Source organism: Saccoglossus kowalevskii, chromosome 18, assembly GCF_978046115.1.
Source record: "Saccoglossus kowalevskii chromosome 18, keSacKowa6.1, whole genome shotgun sequence".
Classification (NCBI taxonomy): domain Eukaryota; kingdom Metazoa; phylum Hemichordata; class Enteropneusta; family Harrimaniidae; genus Saccoglossus; species Saccoglossus kowalevskii.
The window spans coordinates 4,688,361-4,714,054 of record NC_140658.1 but is presented as its reverse complement, the minus strand read 5'-3'; the positions used below and the strand labels follow the sequence as shown (position 1 = coordinate 4,714,054).

General features: G+C 35.7%; 1 protein-coding gene across 1 annotated transcript; it reads right to left on the bottom strand.

Annotated features, from left to right (window-relative positions):
* Nucleotides 1–1,170: 1,170 nt before the first annotated feature.
* On the bottom strand, nucleotides 1,171–25,665 carry LOC144346262 (dolichyl-diphosphooligosaccharide--protein glycosyltransferase subunit 4). Its single transcript, XM_085492803.1, has 3 exons — nucleotides 25,559–25,665; nucleotides 3,898–4,021; nucleotides 1,171–1,342 (listed from the first exon to the last, which is right to left on the bottom strand). The coding sequence occupies exon 2, from the start codon at nucleotides 4,018–4,020 to the stop codon at nucleotides 3,904–3,906; it is 117 nt and encodes a 38-aa protein (XP_085348929.1). The 5' UTR covers nucleotide 4,021; nucleotides 25,559–25,665; the 3' UTR covers nucleotides 1,171–1,342; nucleotides 3,898–3,903.
* Between the last annotated feature and the right edge of the window lie 29 nt (nucleotides 25,666–25,694).

The following is a 25,694-nucleotide window of genomic DNA, read 5'->3' as shown; positions in this document are numbered from 1 at the left end:
TATGAGTCCCATATTGAACATGACGCGGCCCGATAACTGCCGCCCTGGTTTTGTCTGGAACATCCACAAAACAGAATGGAATACTGTGAAAAGAAGCTTTCAGTGGTAAACAAAATATATATACAAACAAGGTGGAACATCATGCGCAAAGTCTCAAAGTAGTTTTATAGACGTGAAAATTGCCTGAACATGCAAAAATAATTTAGCAAGATAGAATACTCATTCGCAAAGTATCTCATTGATAGGAAATGTGTCTAGAACATCCACAAAATAGATTCGGAAGATGTAATATTTGTGTGTAAAGTCTATTTTCGATCCAAAAAATACACAAAAATAGTATGAAATTATAAAAAATTTAAATTTATCTAGAAATTCTAAAAATAGTTTCAAAGGACAGAAAGTATAGATAGTTTATTCTAAAGAGACTAACTTTTTAATGATATGTGAGAAAGTTGTTGGGAAATGTCTTCTTAAATTTAGATGAGAAGTTTATTTGTAAGGCAAGAAAGTTGTCTTGAAGTTTATCTAGAAAGTTAGGGAAGTAGTTCACTCTAACTAAGAGTCCGGATAGCAGTCTCTTGGAACGCAGGAAAGCTTTCAGAAATATCAGTAGCTCTCATGACAATATTCCACAATAGTGTGGTTCATGCAACATTAAACTACGATCATGACGTCACACTATTGTATTGTGTGCGCTAATTATTTGGGCGAATCAGCACCAACTCAGGCCAGCAGACTCAGAGGGAATTCTAGTACTTCTGGTATTTACACTGAAATTTCATTTTTTCCTTGAAGATATTTAAAAAATTTTTCTAGTGGCAAATCATCTATGGAGTGACCACTCTACTAACAGAAAGAATTAGGCAAGTGTCGAAAGCATATAACGAGTGGTCATGATCACACATGCATGTATATATGTATTAGTTTTCTGCTCATCACTCTTTGTTTTTCTACACAATAAGAAATTGCAAAACACACTCATGCAGCAATGTTCAGCCAGACAATATTTACACTTAAACAGCAGCTGGTACTGAAATGGACTATGGAATTCTAGAAATTGCAAAGAGTCAATTCTAATCCAACAACTTCTTGGTGGTTCTCCATTTACATTATTTTACCCACATTGATGTGTGGTCTACCCACAACCTATAATAACATATGCATACAACATTATATATTATTTTCAAATAATAAATTTATTTAATAAATTTAGTGTTGTTATAGCAAGTAATATAGTTGACATCTTCACAGGAGAGAGGACGTTGACTTCAACTCAGATGGATCTTCTCTCCATCACTGACGGTATATTTGTATATCATACATGCAGCCATCTTTGAAAGATCTGCAAAAAAAAAATCAATAATAATGATACCAAACTGGTAATTAAACATTGCAAAAATGGGTTTGTAGAAGACAAAATATTCAGATTTATTATTTTAACAAGTTTATTATGACAATACCACAAAGTATGCACGAAGTACAGTGAGTACAGCGAGAGTATCGACCAAGTACTGTCTGAGTGTAAACTTTGCGATACCCTCAAACTAACCTTATTATTATACATGTTTTCCTCCCAATGATACATCATGTTTTTTTTTTGTGAATGAAATGTGCAAGTGAAACTTTAAATAAAGTACCCTGGGAGCTACCATGTTTGTTTTTATTATTAGACTATGCTTATGCGTGTAATTTGGAATTCGCATTTCTTAATATGGTAACACCACAAAATTATGGCACATGGTAAATTATGGCATTACGTTGACAGATGCATAATTATTGTTATACAACTGTCACTGTAACGTAATTTTTTGGTATTTTATGGGGCATTTTCATCCTACCATATAAGGAAATGTTAATTCCAAATATGGAATGATTACGTGCATAATCTAGGAATAATAAAAACAAACATGGCTGACACCAGGGTTTGACCAGACTCCACAAAAAGAAGTTCGCTGATTCTGTTCTAAACTTTTTAGATTTTGGCATTCCCATGATGTATCCTTAGAAGGAAAAGATGTACAATAATGAGGTTATCACGAGGATACCGCAAAGTATGCACTCAGTACGCCATCGCATCCACCTCTCCTGTGCGTTGGTCGCTACTTCCGGTGTACTGTCTTTGTGCATACTTTGAGGTATGCTCGTAATAACCTCATATTATTATTACATGTATCATTATCATGTTCACTTGATTTGATTTGATTTGATGTTCAGTTGATCATTAACCCACAATCACTAAGAACAGTATACAGTTCAGTTAAGTATTCAACTTCAGAGCAGATATAAGAATCAAATGGCTTATTATAATGTTATATTCAAACTTATTAGTGATGCCAATATTTACCCCCTAGAGTGTTCTCCTTTGACTCCATATCAAGCACCACAGCTAATTTGCATAACATATCTAATTTGCATAATTTTATTTGCATAATAATCTGTTGCCCCAACAACATTGTGATACAATAACTGTTGTTCTTATAAAAACAAGTCATTGAAAATGACACAGTCCCCATTAAATTTTTGAAAGTTCTCTTTGTGCTCGTCATATTAAAGCAGAGGGGTTGTCGCGAGCGTGTCCTTGAAACTTGAGTTCCAAGTGGCGTATACAACAGATTGTTTATTTACATCAAAATATGTGTTCGGTGTAGTAGTAATATGGCCAAAAATAAAAACAGCCATTATTCGACCATCTTTGATCTGATTACTAAACACACTGATATGTATGATGTATGTGCCAAATACAAATAAAAATGGTACATAAATTGTGGAAATATAGTAGTAAGGCCAAAAAGTCAGATGGCTGTTAATCGGCCATCCTTGACCAGACTTTGAAACTAATTGTCATGGACATGCATCCTAACATGTATAAAGTACATGTATGTGCCAAATTTGAATGAAAACTGACAGAGCACGTCCAGAATACCGCATAAAAAAACAAAACAAGATGCCTGCAAGTCAACCATCTTTGATCCAATTGCGAAATAAATCGTCATGGACATGTATCCTAACATCTATAATCTATGTACCAAGTTTGAATGACAACTGACAAAGCATGTCCAAAATACAACATTTTCAAAAAACAAGATGGCTGCCAGTCGGCCATTTTGAATCGAATCGCTAAACCACTGCATGTGCATATGTCCCACATAAAGTACTAGGCACATGCAAAGAATGAACGGAATCGGTCCAAGGGATTCTGAGATATGACTACGGACGTACACATGGATGCACAGACGCACGGAGACCTAATTATAAGTCCCCGTTTTCGGACTTCATCCGAACGGAGACTAATTAGTCAACCTATCTACAATTAATTTAAGACCAGATATTTTGATATCTGATATATTTTATATCATTTTGCTCCATTGTATTTTATGGGTGTATCAAATACTAGTAGTTTGAAATAGAACAGCAAAATAAAATAGAAAGACTTATTTGATAGCCAGTCGGTAAATATATTGTTATCCATGGAAGTAACTAGTTCATCATTATTTTGTGTACAACAAGTACAGTCAGTTTTAGTGTCCATGTCACTGTCAGTTCATATGACGTCAGAGAAAACATTTTTCTGTGCTAAATTTGTAAAGTCTGTGAGAGTTATCAAAATATGATGAAATTAATAAATCAATAATGACAACATTTTTTCTGCTACAACATTTTAGCACTAAAGTCAGCGACTTTTCATTGACCTATACCTTGTGTTTAATGTTAAGATCATTGTTATATTTGTAAACAAAGCAATAAGCATCATTTGTGAGTGACCAAGCATCACAGACCAATGGTAAGCATCATGGCCGAGTGTCTAAGTGTCATGGTATTGTGATGCTTCAGAGGCCTGGGGAGAACACTGCCCTAACTATTTGTCTACATGATGGTACATTAGGAGTAAATACTCACTTGCATTTATTCCAGCTTTGACTTTGGATTATTTACAGCTATGTAATGGTATAGTACCACTAGCAGGAATATGACAACACCAAGCATGTTGGCAAACACAGCTAATTGGACATCAGTAATCATCCTATAATTAAACATATTATAAAGGTGAATGCAAATACTCAGGTTTGTTCATTTTGTAATAAATTGTACTTAAGGTAGAGATGCAGTTTATTTGTGAATTTTCAATCAAAAATATTTTTTTTTTCGTTTTTTATATAGATTTTTATCGAAAGAACATTCTGTGAAAATTTGACCAATGAATTCTTATTGGAACACCGTTAAAATTGCTGTTTATTTTCTGGTTAATAATTAAAAACACTCACACGTGGCAATGTTTATGTCCAATTGCCTAATTTGCATGAGTAATCAAATAAAAGGACCTTTGATTGACAATATGCAAATCGAGATTGTACCGGTCATAGTTCATTCAATTCACGCGCATGTGCAATTCTTCTCAAATCAGTTATCGCTCGCTAGCAAACCAAACATTATATTTCCTCAGCGTTTTTTCCTAGTTTTTATCATTACATTATGCGTGGTGTGAAAAGAAAGAGATGTAGAAAGAAGATTCAGATGATTTCTATGTCGGAAGAGGCAAAAGCTACACTGAAGGCATCAGCCCACCGAACGAAAAACAAAATCGATGTGAGCGTCCAAACGTGACTTTCCCTGAAGGCGTGAATCCGAGTTTCTGATTGACTGAGAGATTTTATTTTTAAACAAGTCATTGTCAATGACACGTCCCCGTTCCGTTCATATTTGAGTGACATATACATTCAAAGCAGATCATGACCGAAATGCACCTGCATATGTACAACACATTGTACTAAATCTGAACAAAATCCATCCATGCATGACTGAGATCCGGTTCCGGAATTGTGAAAATACGTGATTTTGATGCATTTTCGGCCTTAAAATGGCCATCATTCAGCTATTGTTAAGCGGATCATGAAACAAATGCACATATCTATTTGTGACATGATGTACCATGTGTGTGTGAAGTTTGAACTTGATCAATCCAGACATGTCTTGGATACGGATCCAGAACTGAATTCTTTAACAAAATGGCCGCCAGTCGGCCATTTCGAACTTGATCCGAAAAAAAAAAGACGTGCATCAAGGTCCAATTATGTTTAATGTATGTACCAAATTTGAACAAAATCCGTCCATGCATAACTGAGATCCGGGTCCGGAATGGTGAAAATGTGCGATTTCAATGCATTTTCGGCCTTAAAGCGCTCCATTTGGCTATCGTTAATGAGATCATGAAACAAATGCACATACATATTTGTGACATGATGTACCTTGTGTGTATGAAGTTTGAACTTGATCAATCCAGACATGTCTCGGATACGGATCCAGAACTGAATTCTTTAAAACAAAATGGCCGCCAGTCGGCCATTTCAAACTTGATCCGGAAAAAAAAAGACGTGCATCAAGGTCCTATTATGTTTAATGTATGTACCAAATTTGAACGAAATCCGTCCATGCATAACTGAGATCTGGGTCCGGAATGGTGAAAATGTGCGATTTCAATGCATTTTCGGCCTTAAAGCGGCCGCCATTTGGCTATCGTTAATGAGATCATGAAACAAATGCACATACATATTTGTGACATGATGTACCTTGTGTGTGTGTGAAGTTTGAACTCGATCAATCCAAGCATGTCTCAGATACGGATCCAGAACTGAATTCTTTAAAACAAAATGGCCGCCAGTCGGCCATTTCAAACCCGATCCCCCCCAAAAAATGACGTGCATCAAGGTCCTATTATGTTTAATGTATGTACCAAATTTGAACAAAATCCGTCCATGCATAACTGAGATCCGGGTCCGGAATGGTGAAAATGTGCGATTTTGATGCATTTTCGGCCTTAAAATGGCCGCTATTCGGCTATCGTTAATCGGATCATGAAAAAAATGCATGTGCATATGTCCCATATAATGTGTGATGTATGAGTGAAGTTTGAACTTTGATCACGGATGGACGCACGCACGCACGCACGCACACAGGGCAAAACATAAGTCCCCGTTTTCGGACTACATTCGAACGGGGACTAATAATTATTCTCAAAAAATAAACTGAGCATGTGAAGAATAATTTAACATTGTTTACAGTGATAACTGCTCATTGTCGAAACGAAGCTTACCCATTCACGCTAGTCACAATAAACATCATACTCTTGAATAGGCGTCAATGACTACGGTAAAACTTAGACTCTATTTTAGGCATCAGGAATGATTGAAATGTACGAAAATGACGCCGAAATACACCTTAAAAGTCCCATTTTATTTTTTTCTAAATCCCATCCCGAATTTACTGCAGAATCTGGTCCCTCAAATAAGGGACACCTGAGCTTTGATTCTAACCGGATATATTGCACTGGGTCGGGGAGATACAAACTTTCGTGTATCTTTTGTCCAATGGGTACTATACTTCGATCATTCGAAGTTTTGCTAGGTGGTGCGAGACAGCTTTGTTTGCAACCGGACGAACTCCGTTTAATTCAATGAAGCAAACAACTGACAATGCTAAAATAAATTGCAGAGGTACGCTAAAATTAATTAAAAACAAGCAAATAATTTCAATGAAAAATAAATCACAGAGAGAGGTAACTTGATACATTAACAACTTTTTTGACGCGCTGACCGCTTCTCCGCGTCCGATGCTTTGTTTTCCTTGTCATAATACTTACTGATTGATGATTTTGTTTTGATTTTTGAGTTTTTTAGCCTGCAAATCGGCCACGACTTTTGCTTTTTCCGTGAAAAATGGGGAAGTTTACGTCAATTTGACGGACATTCCATTTTTTTAAACTAACGAAGCACACTGTTTAGCACTCCTATTTTTTTTCATTTGCCGATTTCTATTCAGAAAAAAACGACCACTCGAAAATGCACCTTAATTTTGCACTCTTAAAACATGTCAGATTTCCAACACTAATTATTTAAAACCGGTCGAAATTTTAAAACTTTTACGTTAGGAGCTGGAGCTCTCTTCTTGCAGGCGACCGTCGCCGGTAGTACAACAGCATGTTTTGTACGTACATCCGTGCGCTGATTGTCTGCGACTGTCTTAGAAAATCCCTGAATAAGGCGTTACCAAAATCGGAAAAAATTAAAAATTGCCTCCTTAAAAAACGAACAGAATTCAAATATTTCTTTTAACAAATATGTTGCAGTGGGAAAAATGGGATTGGAAACGATGAACAAAACTTCTGTGCCTCACGTTTCGATTCTAGGATTACGCGATTATTCATTATTGTGCGTTCGCTTCCTGGAGTTGGTTCTCAATACTACATAAAAATCATTGAGGATAAATAATTTAATATCCCACTTTGTACTCTTCACGGTAAACCATAGGCTCTGAAATACTCGTAGATTTTTTATTGAAAATACATCGAAGAGAAGCCATGATGTTTTGATCGTGATAAAAGGTCACCTTTCTAGGACCGCCCCCTGTTTAATAATTCATGAGATGACATCATATTTACTGGCCATTGCCACGTGTTTTTACCGACCCCATCAAAACGCTGGTATGGATGACGTGTTTCTGATTTATATATTCAAGAGCAGTTGTTCTGGTCCAACAATTTTATATAAAATGTTTATGTCTATACGTTAACTTTCAATTTCAATAGTCTAGAAAGTATGACAAAGTATGACAAAGCAGTAATTCCCGGTTTAACACGCAAATATGCAAATTAGCCTTTTTCTCGTCTTCTATTTTTGGTGAATTCTTGGGGTTTAAATTAAAATAGCTGATAAACGCTTTGGCTATTTGCCTCGAAATTTTCACACATTATTGACAAGGTGTTCCCCCTTCAAAATGCGTCCGGACAGTTTATTACGGCGAGTGGAACAAAAATAACAAGTCCGCAATTAACATGGATATATAAATTATGCAAAAATAGAAAAGAGTGAACTTTGAGGTCATGCTGTGCGACTTTGAAAGCCTTTAGAGAGATGAGTGGACGCATTTGAATTAGTAGTATACCAAGGTATCCAGTGATGTAATTTTACCCACAAACGGACTTGAAGTTTTTAAGCTATTTTTTTTAAACCACTTTTGTCCAAAAAAGCATATTTTTGACCCAAAATCAAAATCGCATTCTGGATATTTAAAATAAAGACAAGTTTTACAAAGTTTGTATAATAAGCTTTCAGAAAATATATAACATGTTGGATATATGATACCATCTTCATTGTCTAATTACTCAATTAAAAAGCAAGCCAAATAAACTTCCAGTTAAGCCTAATCTCACAACAAATTTACTTTCCGGATTAAAATAACAATGGATAAAAAAAAAAATAGATTAACTTCGTAAACAACATAAACAATAGTGTCCCATAATTCTTTGGTGCAATCTATGGGATTGAGTGGTTCCCCTTTAAAGTGTCTGTGCAATGCCCACTCTCACGTTAACTATTTTAGATCCGTGTCCTACTGAAGTGGGCAGTTATTGATTGTTTTTGTCAAAATGGTTACTCCTATCCAAGTAAATTTAAGATATATCTCGTGCTGTAGCCACGCCCACCTATCCTGAAACGGTCGACTGTTTCCGGATTTCCGACTCTCGCCGAAAGTGCGCCACCAAATGCCAAAATATGAGAGGAAGCCATACTCCTGAGCTGTACTTATATAACACTGCGTGATTCAACATACTTTTAAACGATATACATTTTTCGGTCGGCATTTCTTTTTTTTGTCAATTTTTTTTTTTTTTTTTTTGAGATAGAGAGTTTTTAGAAGTTGTTTTCAGAACAAACGTTTGTGATGGTTAAACGTTGTGTTGTGGGCGGTTGCAGTAATACGTATAGTCATAGTGTAAGTATTCACACTTTTCCAAACGATCCGAAGGTGCGACGTCAGTAAACGAAAGCCGTGAAAACAACGAGAAAAGGTTGGGGTGGACCTTCTCCTTACAGCGTCATATGTAGTGTCCACTTCACCTCAGATTCTTTTTTCGAAAAACTGTCTTCGGCCGTGAAAAAACAACTAGGTTTTAAAGAGAAGCGCCGACAACTTAAACCTGGCGCAATACCAACAATTTTGAAAGAAATAGATTCCGAACCAGCCCATGATCACCGAGGCGGATTTCAGAAGAGATAGAGACGTCGGGTAAGTGTTTCAAATCATTTGACTTGTTTTGCCATCCTGATTATCGCTTTATAGAGACAATTAAGTTTGCGTTATGTAAAGGTATCAATAATTTTTTATAGTAACACGAAAACGACGCGTCGGACAAACAGGAAATTACGCAGTCCTCACACACTGCTAATTGTTTTCATTTTCGCAGGCTAAAAGTTTCTGAATTGTTCGGTGATTGGTGTTGAATGTCGAATTCACACCTCTGTTACTTTCCTTCTAGCTTGATCTGCGAAATAATTTTATGGGGGTACTGGACATCTCCACCCCAAAAAATCCCGACCCGTTTTTCATACCTACAGCCAAAACAAAGTCAGCTTGGACTTTCAGTTATGAGACATGACAAAACAAACGCTGCCAGTGATAGATTTCGCGAATAAAAAACAAAATTAACGCAATCAAAGGCGCCGACCACACGCGTTGGAAATACTAGTAGATAGTACACGATGTTTCGAATTAAAAGATGTCGATCAACGTTGAACTAGATAGAGGTTCGCGTCGCCACATTGAGACAGGGTCGCGTCGATGCGGTGGGTCGAGATGTTCAATTTGGGTCGAAATGTCTTGGGTCGAGATGTCTAGAAATCATTTATGGAATAAGAATCCGGGCTTTGGCTGTCAATGCGTTATCACCAAGTAAATAAGTATGACAATCACGCTAACTCGAGTCCACTCTGAATTTGTCTGTATGTGTGTTGCTCTCAATTATTTTTGTTATCCAATTAAACGCCACCAGTCACGCACTTGTCCTCGTCGTGACCCGACGCGTTCACCCATTTCAACTGAATCTATTTCCACGCGGCGGTCATTTATTTAGTAACTGTGATTTGTCGTTTTTTTTAGTTATTTCCCTATTTTATTGATCACTATAGTTTAACGTCTAGAATGTCAAAATATGTTTTCTTTTTATTTTAATTTTGATGCTTCTACTGGAAATGTACTTCAATAGAGCATGTATGATATGATTCTTTATGGTTTTCTATCTACTATTGTTGAATCAAAATGCTCTCATTATAATTTACAGATTACGTAGAAGAGCTCTTCAATACACCATGGAGGTAGAAAAGAGACTACCTCCATGAATACACTAGACTTGTATGTTGGAGGAGATTGTGTATTACATACACTTGATGATGCACCCCTGCCACTCAACAGCCAGTATGCCCACCCTGACAAAGTCTCGGCAGTTCATTGCCACACTACAAGATTCACATAACAGTGTAAATACATTTCCAGATGCTGCAACAATTATGCTAATAAAAAACAGGCTACGTTACACAGTTCACAAATTTTATTTAGACTTGTGATGAACAAAGAAATATGACAATGTAAACATTGGATTGTCTGTACATGTATGTGAGGAAAATAATGTGAATAAAATATAATTTGTACATAGATTACTATTACTATAGTATATGGTTTTAATTGAGTGACACTGTGTGACAATGAAAAAAAGGAAACACATCTTCAGATTTTGGAATCTATGAAAAACCAAGATTTGGTAATTTAAGTCGTAAATAATTCTCTGACATAAATATTGATAAATCTGTTACTGCTCACTCTGGTAGTACTGTAAGTCTTTTTCAATGAACTTCAAGTATCCCCTCGTTAACCTGTGGAGGTTTAGAAAATAAATAAGGTCACAATCTTTATTTGGCATTTGTTTATACGTAATTCATTCGTTTTATGATGCATCTTTTTTTACTATAATAAAGGCAACTATTATTATGTTATATATGTGTTTGAATTATGGATGAAAAAAATATTGAACACATTTACAATTAGTACATAAGTATAAGCAATTGCCACCCAATCCTCTCAAACGATTATTCAAAAAATAATTAAATTTTTTTTCTTCATTTTCTTTTCATAATAATATGTCAATTTTATTTCACCAAACATTTTTCAAATTTACGTTTAAAATTTTGAAACTTGCGGATGTAATGCACACCCGCGCTTCGTGTGAAGGGAAGCCAGGTCAAAACATTGGGCATTTTACGTGTGTAGAGCAGCCCACAGAGACGTCGGCCGATCCCAACAACCATATCAGAAATTGTTGATGGTGGAAAAAAATAAGAGTTTCATTTGTGCAAAAAAAAAATCAAACGTGATAAAGTAAAACGCCGATGACATTCGGGCCACACGAGACACTCACGTCTTCGACCATGAACGAAAATATATGGATGCCAATGCACGTTTGAACGAAGCAGGCAATATTTCTGAGGAAATTCGCGATCTAAGTTTATCGAGCATAATAAAGAGTTCACACATACCTCTTTGAAATTATCGATAAGATATTTTATAAAGAGTAGTAAGCTCAACTAGAACAAAAAAAACTAGAACTTCTTACCGACTCGAAAGTTGTCCAGTGCCGAGGTTCAATGATAGTTTACAAACGTGCGCCGGGGACGGTGACATCACTGCGACCAGCCACACCAGAACGGACATATCTCGCATCTAACTCAACCCCATGCGACAAATTTGATATCCAAGTGTTCATTATGGCCCGTTCTTCCTCGACGAAAAAGTACATTAGTGACAATTTAGTCAAAGACGAGAAAACTGCACAAGAAATTTGCCTTATTTACACGTATCGGCAATGCGAGCTGCCCAGCAACTTCCCTTTCTGACGTCACAAGGGGAATTTCTGTATGGCAATGAATAGCTAATGAGGAGCCTCGTTTTAAAATACAAAAAATAAAGTTGCTGTAGACTGAGTTTAAAACATTTTTTCACTTAAAAAAAATAATTTATGCTTAGAAACATAAAAATTAATAATATTTATGTATCAATTGATAATTTTAGACGTGAAAATAGCAGCCATTTCACAGGCACTTTAAGGTAGCGAGAAGGTTTTGTGACGTTTTTAAATAAAACATTCTCTGTCTGTTGTCTCGTTCAGAACAGTAATTTAGGTTATATATATCAAAAGACTAAATATAGAGGTGCAAGTTCGCATAAACTGGACAGACATTGTTTACATAATTATCATGTGACATCAAAAATGGCGAACCTTGTAAAAATGACTAAGTACGCGATTGCGAGACCACACTGCGGGATTTCCTGGTGAAATTTAAGTTATGCATTGTTCGTAATCAAGTCCATTGAAATGCGTCTCCGATAATCAAAAGATTTATTATTCCGATTTCTATGCAGGTTTGTTTTTTTGTCCCCAAATTATTTCATACTTGGCACCTTTAACAGACTATTATTCTGTGACAAAGCATTTTCTTTAAAAACCCAGACATATTTCGCACCATCATTACCTTTTGAACGATAACTGCGAGTTTGAATGTCCTAGTCCGAACGCACTTGATTTGGCGGCGGTCCCAATGAGTCGTTCTCGATCAAAACTTCAACTCGAGAAAAACGCGAAAAACAGTTTTGGTTAATAAAACACTGTAGATTTGCTGCATTATTATAAATATAAACTTAAAATGGCCAAACATATTAACCACTGATATCATAGAACTCATAAAGAGTGTCAGATAATGAATAATTTCAAGCTCGAGCGCGAAAAATGAAGAAAACTGCTGGCATTTGAGTCCGTACTCCAAGAACGTTCGGGTTTTCCATTGTTATGCAAACGAACAACGAGGGATAATCCTCTGACAAACATTACTGTCCCACTGTACACGCTGACAGTTTACAAACAAGCTAATCGATCAAGTGTCTCAGATAAGACATCTAATAAAACGGTTTTCATGGTGAAACAAAATGGCCGATGTTTGAAAAAAATTGCTGTGTCAGAGTGCGACACTGAGTGGCAGATTTTTCTTTGCCTCGTCTGTCAACGCTTTCTTTCTTTTCTTCACCATTGCGTTAGAAAAAAAATGTATTAGTAAAATAGAATATTGACTTGGAAAATAAAACGATTTAAAAGAAAGTTGTGCAAAGTTACAGTACTCCTTTCGCACAACCTCCCGCCCGCTTCCGCTTTCCAATCACCTTTTTCTCTCGCTTTTGCGACCGCTTGTTGAATTCGACCGGACAATTTCCGCTTTATTTTCGGCCACGCAAACCCCGAAATATCACCGCCCACCTGCTCGCTCGCGCGCATTTAAAATTCGGACTAACAGAATAATTTCCGAGGTTCACATTGTCTTATAATTGTCTTTCTGGTTTTTATAGATGTTGAACAGCTGACAAAAGTTCAAATACTTTTTGTTTTAACTATATATAATTATATGCACGCAACCTGACCCTTTGACCTCGATTTGGCTTGGACTGAATATTGTATTTTAAACAATATTCTGATTTGTGGGCTGAAACCCCAAATAATTAATCAAGTATTATTATTTTAATATATATTTTATTTTACATCGCAAAACTAAACCATGCCCAAAACAGAGCTAGAGTTGTTCGCGGTGAAACAACCGCATTGAAGACGATGCAACTTCAGCTAGCCATTTCTTACCTTGAAATAAAAAAAATAAAAATTCGAAGAGCATCGGGGAAAATATTAATAATCATCCTTATCAATCGCTTGCTTTATTTTATTCGAATCCATGAAATTCACGATTTTTTTTACATTTGTTGGCAACTTCCGCGCTAAAAATGATTGAAAATGTGGGTGTGGTTATTTTGCAAAGTCCTGTTGATAATACGGACAAATATGGTTCTGTGACCCAGTTCGTGCTCCGATCAGGTGACTCTCAGCCAATCAATGATGTTGTAACAAAGCATATTTGACGCTAATTGAAGGGTCGTCGTACAATCCAATCTCCGGCGTCGATTCACATAGTTGTTTGTGCTGTGACAGGCTTCAAAATTATTCGCTGAAAAACATATATTTTGACAAACTGATGGAATTTGACCTTAGTTCAAAAAGAAAATACTAGGCTAAGATACATTAGAGCTCACGCGAATAAGTTTTCTCTGCAAGTTGTGAAATAAAGTAAACCAGAGTAGCGTCGATGATTTTCAGCCCTGAAAGACTTTGAATTGTTCATCGACTGGCCACCAAATAGTTATGGCTATAACTAAATTTGACACGTTTTTCATTTAAGCCCAATAAATTATTCATACATGTCAAGCTCTGTTCGATTTTTTCAGGGCATGTGGCCGTTTTTAGTCGAAAATATTTTTTGTGGGAACACTTTTGCGGTACGTATACGGTATTGACCGAGCTCATTCAATGATCGTGACTTAATTTTAAAAATTGAATGTCAAATTTTACCAGACGTGGACCGATGTGGATTCGATATCGTTATTTTTGGAATTAATCACTAACATTTCCTCGTTTCTCTGCTCTGTCAAAAGGAGTTACCTAGGCTTTTTTCACGTAACTGTCTCATTAAAATAAAAATAAAAATATTACATCTAGAACAAGCACCCAAAATACGTAACAAGAAGTCTCAGTTCAGTTGCTTTCACGATACAAGTGTAATACAGCTATTAGATTTGAAGTGTCGTTCAGAATGTAATAATAGTTAATACTAGTTGTATGTTCACACTTTACTATCAAAACCACCATTTCGACCACCCATGTGCCAGTTTTCAGTGTTTGGGCGAGCGGTCAATGTTTTCAATGAGCGAGCGAGCGAAAAAAAAAAACGCGATTAAAATGCGGTCGGTTTCCGGTCGGACAAGACCGCGTGGTCGGAAATTAAGCGATAAGCGGTCGATGTAAAAGCGGAAGGTTGGGCGAAATGAGTACTGTATGACCATGTTTCTCCGACGAAGTCTCGACTGACAATAATGCTGACAATGGACGTTAGATAAACACGCATTGTTTGCATCTGGAAGCTTATCACCCGTTATATCAGAATCGTCAACAACAGAGTATACAGATAAGATGTTATCATTTAATTCCTTCCAAAGATAAACACTATGCAAATATCCACGAAACGGCAGTTGTAGTCTTTTCTGCTAGTGTTTTAAAACACTAATTTGAGCAACGTTATTTCGCAATTTCGATCTTTTGTAAACCTGGGGTGATGTATCAAGGTCTAAAGTAACCGTTTTATCAATTTTTGAAAAATCAAGAAAAAAGTGAAAATTTCCCTTCTCGCTACCTTAAAGGGGAACCGCTCAATCCCATGGATTGCACCAAAGAATCATGGGACACTATTGTTTATGTTGTTTACAATGTTAATCTATCTTTTGTTATCCATTGTTATTTTAATCCAGAAAGTAAATTTGTTGTAAAATTAATCTTAACTGGAAGGTGTCCCTTTAAGAAAAGTTGGGGTCACTAGCCTTATTTTTCCAAAAAATGATGGTTGTATTTTAGTGGATAGTTGCCATTTTGTCAGGCTCCTATGGCAAGGACATTATGTGATATCTCAGATTTTAGGCTTGTGACATCAGTTGAAAAAAAAAATATGTGGTAATTGATGGGTGATGGGGTACTTTTATTTTAAAAAGTGTCAAAAAATGCAACATTGTGTTTTATATAATTGTTCTAAAAAAATAGCAAGTTTCTCAAAACATGTCATTTTAACGCAAAAAATAAATGCTATTTCATGGTGCCATGGGACAATAGCTTCATAATTTTACATAATAAACCAATGAACATTGTCATGCAAAAATTACGAGTAGGCTTCTACCTTAATCAAAGACTACAAGTAACAAGGTCCTGTAAGTCCAACGTATATACCAAGTTTGAACAAAAACCGTCTGTAAACAGCCGAGAAATGCTTGATTTTGATGATTTTTTAGCACAAAAATGGGCACCATTCGGCCATCTTGAATCAGATCGTGAAACAAATTGATGTGTATATGTATAATATCATGGATGATGTATGTGTGAAGTTTGATTGTGATTGGTCCAGACATTTCTAAGATACAGGTCCGGACACACGCACGGACACACAGAGGTCAAAACATAAGTCCCCGCTTTCAGACTGCGTCCGAACAGGGACTAAAAAAGAAACAAACTGTAAATTACTTTATTTTAGCTTTAATTTCTGCTAAAAAGCCATTTTGCCCGTTATAGATGAAGTTATTTTATTTGGCTGATTTTTGATGAGTTGAATATAAAATATAGGATTGATCCCTTCAGCGAAAATAAAGTACTTTACAGTAATTACAAGAATGTGTAGTTATATTGAATCAGTGGAGAATCAACAAGTGAAACATTGTAGTCTTGAAAGCAGGATTTCTCCATATCTCAGTGCTCAAATTTCAGAAATGTTTTTTTTTTACTTTATGAGATGAGATGAAAATAACAAATATTAAATATGACATTTATGACACAGACCAACAGGTAAAGAGCCAAATAACAGATCTCAAATGATGAATATTTCAAGTCTGTCTCCAGTACTTTCTGTAACAATGATAATGTAATATTCATACAATAAAAGAAAATACTATGTTGAAATTGTGTTCTATTGGGAGAAAACTGAAAAAATCTGTTGTAGCACTGGGCAAGGTTGCTAAAAAAGACTTAAGAAACGATCCCTAGTCTTTGGTTATTGTGCTTGTCTCGGTAAACAGTTAAAACACAGAAGTGCTAATGACCCATTTGTCAGATATGCTAATATGGATGTTGGCTCAAATACTGTACATAATTAACATATTCTGGACAGGAAGTAAACAAAAAGGACAATTTTCCCACAAGCCACTGCGGTTCCATGTTTACCGAGTTAAATATCACATCTTTCACATCTAACATGGGTGTTGTGCGTCTTCACTTCTACAATGTCATCTTATGAAATTTTTGCTTTTGACATAGACTGTATTGACTGGAAATATATTTTAGAGCAGGAGCAGGACGAAATTGAATATAACGAATATGATGGTGGTGATGATGAATTTTGCAACGAAGCCCACATGCTGCTACCACCATCACCAAACCAAGTTCCAATGCCTTGTACCAAATATCAGTTGTCTGTCCTGTCTGTGACAAATTTTACAAAAGTGTGAGTGGTTTCATGGGTTGCATGCATGCTCACAGACCCCCAGTCTAAATGGTGTGAATTGTTAAACCCCAATTTAAATGATGTGGGTCTGTGCATGGAACTATAAACCCCAGGAAGAACAACGAAACTAAGAGGATTAAAAAAACCTTTGTCTTAGTTTATCTTACAGTGCTTTCGCTTTTGTTTCCACAACATTAGTCATACTCCATGTTAATTGCCGCCGATACGCCCGTTTCAACCGCTTTGCTGGAAACGGAAAACTTGAAAAAAAAATTTCATATCTGCGCAGTAAAATATTTCGTTCACTACGCATGCGCAAACAAGTCGGTCTGCAGGGTGACCTTCAGTGTACCGGAAATCATGCAACGGGTCGGAGTTTTAGCGAGTTTTCATAATTTTTAATGTCGTTTTTAGATTACTTCTTGTTTTTTTCAACCCTCGAAAAAATAAGGTTGCGAAAGTTTGCGAAACATGGGGTTTGGTGAGCTGTTTGTTGTTGAGATATCCCGACTAATTCCGTGTTTCCCTTCGATCGCCAGAAGTGGCAATGTGTTTTTTTTTTCCCGTTGAATTTCGATCATTTATCAGTGTTTTTGTCTTGGCGCCATTGTTTTTTTATGCTATAACCGGAACAACTCGGTCACGTGATCTCCCGGAGTCGTCCGATTGACCCCGAAAATGACCGATAGTCGGAGATAAACGTTCATTTGCGTAAATCGGCTTATTTTTTAATGCGACAAAATAAACAGTCAAAATAAACATTCGACATCGCGGCAACTATCATAGTTCAAACGAAGTGGTTGTTCTTCCTGGGGTTTATAGTTCCATGGTCTGTGTCAGTAATCGCAACAATTCCAAGGCTGTAATACCTGCCCAGTCTGAAGATATAATTTGCGAAGAAGTGGAGGCTGTGATAGTATTTACATTTATTGTATTGTTTCAATAAAATAATTTACCAAACAAGACATGAATATTATGGTATACTTGTAAAATTTAAATCACAACTCAAATTTCAATTTATTAAAGAACACTTAAAGCTCCACAAAAGGATTTAAAATGGTTACATAACAAAGTAAACATGCACTAACTAACAAAACTCAAAACAATATACGAACAATAATTACAAAATATACAATTATAAAATACAGAATTCAAGATATAACACTGTAATAAGCTAAGGACATTTAAAAAAAACGTTAATTTGGGAAGTGTTGCCATCTTGTTGATAAATTTTGCCAGTGATATATGGATCATAGTATTTTAGATTTTCATTGAAATTAAAAAATTCCAATGATTTGTTAAGTTCATAAATTTCTTTATAGTCTCTTCTAGCAAGATTGTCCGCTGTAAGCTATAAAGTGAACATGACATTATAATGTGTTCCTCATCCTCCACTTCATTCTTCAAACATGCCTCGTATAATCTTTTATTCTTTGGGGTTTTTTGGTCTGGTATGTTTTAATTTAATTCGAAGTCTAGTGAGACATTCACATTTGATAACATTGATATTTTTACATACCAGGTTTATTTTTAAATTCCCTGTTTGTTTATAGTTTAAATTTACCTTTCTGGTTATTAATTTTATTATTATCGTTAATTTCTTATTAATTTCTTCTTTCCAATGCAAATTGAATACTTTTTTATTAATTAATTATCTATTATTTTTTACATCTGATTTTGAAATTGTACTTTGTCAGAATTTGTGGTCGGTTTATTTTCTGCAAATGAGATTTTATTCTGCTATACTCTTTTATATTGAGTTGTTTATTGGTTATTGGTTAGTTTATTGGTTATTGGTTAGTTTATTGGTTATTGGTTAGTTTATTGGTAAGTGAAGCCTCTTTCAAAATGTTATTTGACACATTTACGGCCTGATTATAATTTAGCTAGTTGTTTTTTTAATAAAAACATTGAGTGGGAATCTGTCTAGTTAGTCATATACAAGCATACCCATTTTTGCACCCAACAATATGGTCCAACTCGCCTTTGAAACCTTACCGCCCTTGCTTTTTCTGCCAGTGTTTTGTCAGGTAGTGCTCTAAAACGGCAGTCTCATCAGTGTTAAAAATGTTCTCAGAACTACATGTATAGTCATCACATAACTCATCAGTTCATTCTTCAGCAACACATTTGCGACATTGGCGCTTTCAATGCCGACTTTGAACGATTTTAACTACCGGTAGTAGCGACAACCGGCCATCAATTCGAATCTGGCACACTGTAATTTGCAGCGAATGGCAATGCTTTCTCTTGAAATATTGGCCAGATATTGGGATGTTTTTTGCCCTTGCCTGCTGAAACCATGTCAATAGCAGACTGTCAATGTCTTCAAACTCTGACAATGTTGTGAGGTGTTGTCTGCATGCATCAATGTTCATTTTAAATTGTTTCTTGTATTCCGCTCTAGTTTTGAGGATTCTAATTTTGGACCAAGCTTTTTGTGGGCAAGACTTGTTGACTGTGATAGTTTGATGAGTTTGACTTTATCAGCAAGAGTGAGGTCAACTGAAACACTGGAGACATAGATTGTATCAAAAGGTGCCAAAAACAGAATGACTGAAAGTCTGACCTTATGCGATATTTACCAAAATAACACAATGCTTTAATTTGCATTCAAAAGCACAAAATTATCGATCAGCATCATTATGAAAAGAAGGAATCTCACTGTCTTTTGCTCATTGAAGAGGTGATAACACAGTGCACTTCACCGTAACATTATGCTGCAGAGACATCACACAATGCGTGGGCATATGATGTGAAAACTCAATCAGTTCCAATTGTTTTACATGGGTTATACTGCAGCAAGATCTATTCATTACCGGTACTTGCAGTGTGTGTAATAGTACTTCTACAATTAGTACACAATGCCTATATTTTAGGGCTGGCAGACTGGATTACTGGACAGTGGATGTGATGTAAGTGATCGGTTGGTTGGTTGGTAACGTTCTCTACAAGGGGGTTTAACAGCGTGCCGTGCCGTGTTATCTAAAATTAGTGTTACTAAGATGATCCGCCATGCTAAGGGTAACTGGTTCATTGTTTTAAGGTATAACTGTGAAAATTCTGGCTTATGATCGTAACAGGTCACCGTGAGGTGATAACACCACCAAACAGAAAGTTGCAAATTTTTAAACGCCATTAAAAATTTACATGTGGCCAAGTGTATTATCGTACCCATATTTTTACTGCCAACGTGATGTCAAATATATCAAATCGATATCGGTAAAACCATTCGTTAAAACACAAGTGTATGCCGTGACCTATAGCAGAAACAACGTCACTGCAGTGCTGACCAGAACAAAGGCAGCCACTTGTATGATCAGTAAACGCAACCGCCATACCATCACAGACATTGCTGATCACCAAGAGGTCAACACCAATGCTTGCTTAAACATGTAATTTTAAATCTTTATATTTTGACGAATGTCACCATTTATAGTTGATTTTTTTTTCAATAAAGATTTGAAAGCCCCGGAAAAGCAGCCATGCTTTCAACTCACATCATAAGTGAAGGAAATAAATTTATTTGTGTTTATTTTTGGAAGAGATATTCTGATTGATTGTTTTTCGTGTCAATATGTGGCTTTATCCAATCAAATGCATCGTTGCATAGTATCAGGGTTCATACAGTCAAATGAACTGTTCCGGGTCATAGCTGTTTTCAATGAAGCAGACATCAACAAACTTTGATACTGATGAAAGCTATTCTCTTAGTTTTGGATTTTTTATGTGCATCAACATAAATTTTATATTGCTTCGTCCAAATAAATATAAAATTAAATAATCCATGAATGGCAAAACAAATTAACAAACTTTTTCTGGATTTGATCATTAGTAGTAAACAACTGAAGTAGCTGTAATGAATCAGCTGATTGTATTTGGTAATTATTACTTAATGGGATTTCAAAGTTCTCATTCATTTTTTGTAGTGTATTAAATAATTATTATCAGCTTTTTTGTCTGCTCCAGGTAAACCAACTGCTAATAATTAAGTCCAAGGCTTAAATAGTAATAATTATGACATTCGTAAATGAGAAATTTTGAAATTAATTTACATATATGAAACCATTGTGATTGTATTACATTGATGAGTGTATTGCAATAATAAATAAATATGCACATGTATTTGTACAATAGATTTTTTTCCAGTCTTTCAACCTCCATGCCAATGATTCATAATTTCAGTGCCTCAGCTCTGATTCAATATATTTGTAAAAAACCAAACACCAACACTGGTAAAACCCGACTTCATTTATGTACTTATAAAAGTTTACCAATGATGGGGGTGGGTAAATGTGAGATAAATACAGGAATTTGACATCTTTTTCCCAATTCCCTGCCACAACATTTGTATTAGTGGTCACTGTAAACTCTACATATTGGAACATCATGGCATTCAGAATCCCTATTGTTGGGCTAGTTTTTGTAGACAAAATGCTCACCTGTCCTAGTTGTGAGTTCATAGCAAATCTTGTGTTAGTCTTTTGTATTTGTAATGGCATTTTAGTCATTTCTGGTACATTTGGTGTCATTACAGCAAAAAAAAGTCAGCTTGGACTTTCAGTTGCCAGACATGACAAAACAAATACAGCCAGTGATACATTTCAATAATACGCGCATGTGACGAAAAACACCACAAGAACAATATAAATCAGGCTTGTAATTAACTCAACTCGAACGCAGCATTGATCATTGTAAAAGTGGATAAATTTGAACCAGCCATTAAATTCAAAATTCAAACGATCATGTTGAATGTCAATCAAAAATAAACTATCATGTTCAGAAAGACAAAAAAAACAACAACATATAAATATTACAAACGAGTGCAAAAAAAGTTAGGACAAGAATGTGCATGTGTGAAAGTGACGAGTAACTCAAGGAAAATTATGCTAATGTGAGAACACTCTATATACCTCGCGGAGTACTCACTAAACGATGAAGAAAATTTGCCATTTCAAAGGGCACCCTTACAAATAATTGTCTGCGATTTTGTGAACATGATGACGTGCAAACAAGGAACAGAGTTTTTGGTCCATCAAGGAAACTTAGTGATATATACGGCTGTTGAAAACAGAGACTCTTTCGATCTCATATGAGCAGATTCACGTGGATGATGTATCATTTTTAACTATTACTAACAACACTACGATAAAGACTTTCAGTTTTCAACATTGTGAAATTCTTTTGTTTTTATGCAGTAAAATACAGTATTTTTACTAAGTAAAATCATATTTATTAAAGTTATTGTTCATACACGAGTTGTCGAGTTCTGTTATCATGTTTACCCATGGTTTTGGATAAAAATGATATATTCACTGATCACGAGTTCGTTTTTTTAGGATATGTTTTTGTGGATTTATCATGTGGAACAATTCTTCTGTTTACCATACGAGAAAGTATGTCGTTCAGACACTTCACCGTAGTGAGACTGAGCAGTCAGTTACATACAAATATGACTGAGATTATTAAAATAAATTAATTCATATTTTATGCCAGACCTATTTATGTTTTATATTATTTATACAAGTATTTAAGTAAGTACATGATATTTATTGTGGTGGTGTATTTTCAAAGATTTTAAACATGAATCTACAAGTATAATTTTAAATTTTATATTTCTTCTTGTTCACTGCGACTGATTTTATGAATTTAAGTTTGTAGTGTTAGTACCGGTAATATGTAATTACTGGCTTACATTGCAAGGCATGCCTGGTTCTACTGCAAATGTTATAGTTATGCATGGTAATTTAAACCTGTAGTTTTGCTATTGCTTTAAGATGTCTATATGTTTGTTATATAATATTATTACATGTATAAATAAAACTATCACAAATAAAGTCTTTCACAATAAACAAATTACTATTTTGTCTTTTTATTTAAACCACATGCCCACATGCAAAATGAGCAAAAATATATTCAAACCTGCCACCAAATGCCACGAATTACGGAATATATCTTGCACTTTCTAAAAGTCTTTGGTATATGGAGGGGGGGGGGACACCCCACTGCAGCCCTCCCCCCGCGAAAGCAACATGCTCGCATTGCGCTACGCAGCTGTTGGGAGCCTCCTACTATTTTAATTTAGCCTCCTACTTTGAAAGTTAGGGAAACCCCTGGGTATTAGAAGTAGGAAGCAAAGAAAATCACGGCATTCTCGGAAGCTGCAGACCAATGGGCTTCCATGAAGGTCCGAAGAATCAACATTACATAGAAAGCATACAGCAGCTGATTTATTTAATCTTGTACATAAATTTGTTAAAAAATAAAGACACAATTTCATCCATGCAAGCCTGTCCTTATTGTTTTATTTATCTCCAGACATATGCTAATGAGTATGTAAATTATATGCAAATTAGCCGCCACTTTGAGACATTGTTCTGGGGAGAACACTGGAGACTCCTTGTCGTAACATGTTCTATCTATTTCCAATGCGCGTGGTTGGCATCTTTGATTATGTTTATTTTGTATTTTATTCTTGATATCTATCACAGGCAGCATTTACTTTGTCATGTCTTGCAACTGAAAGTATAAGCTGACTTTGTTTTGGCTGCAAATTTGTTTTTTTCAGATATTAGAATTGTTATCGACACAGAAGAGCTGACTTGTGTAACAGAAATGTGCAACACCAAATGGCATCCCAAATAAACATACATGTGTTATTCATTGGAAGAACATATTCTGTGTTCATCAACTTTTATTTGCATTGTCATTTGGCATCACACGGTTGTGTTACACAAGTCTATTGGAGGAACCTATGTGCCGATAAAATCCTAATATCTGAAAATAACGAATTTAAGGACACCGAATGTATTAGAAATGACTAAAACAGCATCAAATGGTAAAGACCTACACAAGAAGGTTATGGTCCCACAACTCATCGCCAGAAATGAGTGGACAAGATGGCTGACTTCCGGTCTAGCCAGTGTTCTCCAGTCAAATAAACATCACGGGATGTGCCATAGAGAATGCATTGCATAATTATATATTAAAACAAAATTTAATTTTGAGCCTGTATTTTTCATTTTTTCACTTTTGTGTGCTTTGTAATAGACAGGTGACGTTCCAAGCTTTCGATATGTTATAGATGTTTCCATTAAAATTCCACCATTAAATGCCCAACTTGCCGTAAAACCTGATGATAAATTCTACACTGGCCCAGTGTATTACCAATGGACGATATGTAATTGTGTGCCAAACTCTATTTTTAAAAATAAGAAAATGCAGTAACGCAGGTGACTGTTCAAGTTTGTTCGCTTTGTTCTGGATACTCTCTGGTTCAATAAACACGGCGACGCAGCTGACGCAGTTGTAGACGCAGTATTCGCTGCCCAAATTAGAGTTAAAATTCATGCATTTTTTACACAGATGTACGATCCAGTTGTTAGCAAATATAACTGTTTTAATCCAATTAACAACAGGAAGTAACCTGAATCAAGATTTATTTTATGTCCGTTATTCCATGTTAAAAATTATCCCACTTTTTGAACGCGAACCACTATCGCCATATATTGTATCGGCCGGTTTTTTTCTCTTTATAAAGAAGGGGTTTCATCACACTGTCTGTCCGTGCGTTGTGTATTATTCCACGACAGTCTAGACTTTTGTTTTGTAATGCGTCAGACAAACGTAATTTGCATACCAATCGCCGTTGACGACCACAATGATATTTACAAGATTAGTCTGTCCACATATTTTTGTATTAAGTATATAACGGGTGGCTGTCTTCAATGCCATCTTAAGAGTGTACCTAAGGGTATATCGTCCTCTGGTAACCACAACCATTTATTACATGGCTTCATATGATCAGCTGACAAATACAAGTGGGCACAGAACAAATGAAACAAAAGATTACCTCACTTACTATTGTTTCCAACCCCAAGCTGTGAACTACTTAACATAACAATATAATCTCAATTAGGCTAAACAATAGACCTTTAAAGTCTATGACATCATCTGTTGTCTTGAATAAATTTGCATGTAATTATAGTCACTGCAATGGGATAGACAGGAAATCTCTACTTGACCAGATTCTATTGTCTATTTCTGGCAATGACACCTGTCCAGCCCCATCACATCCCATCACAATTGGTGGTAAACATTGAAAGATGTAATACAGCGGAATTAAATGAACATAACTGTGGTTATAATTGCATTTACTACATTTCTACAAGTTGTATTAAAGATTGTGATAATTAATAGCGTGTATTATTAACGGTTGTCCCATGCGTTGTTATCATAGGTACGATCACTTCCGGGAAGGTACGAATAGCCGTAATTCCAATTATTTTGTTTTTTCAGTCTTCACCTAAATTTGCGTCTTGTTTGCATTTCAGTAAATCTGGACGCACAATCCATTTTGATATAATTGCATAGCATGTTACGCTTGATCACGGGTACTAGCTGTGACATGATGCTTTGTACAGTCGCCAGGTCAGACTCCACTCAGAGATGGCCACGTTTACCAACTTTACAGCCTGGCAGTGTTACACTAAGAATTGCTCTCGAAAATTCATCAATTGGTTTATAGCAACAACGATGTGATAAATAAACAAGAAGGCCTCTATTAATTAAAAAAAAATATCATCGGTTACACAGCGAATACCTACTTGGAATGTTGGTAATTTCTTCCGTCGCATCCAGGGACAAATAGGCTTTGGGAAAGGCGGAAGTAAAGGAGCGATCGTGTGTTTGGTATTTCACGACTCCTGTCAGACAAACGTTGGAGGCGCCCTGATAATTGAA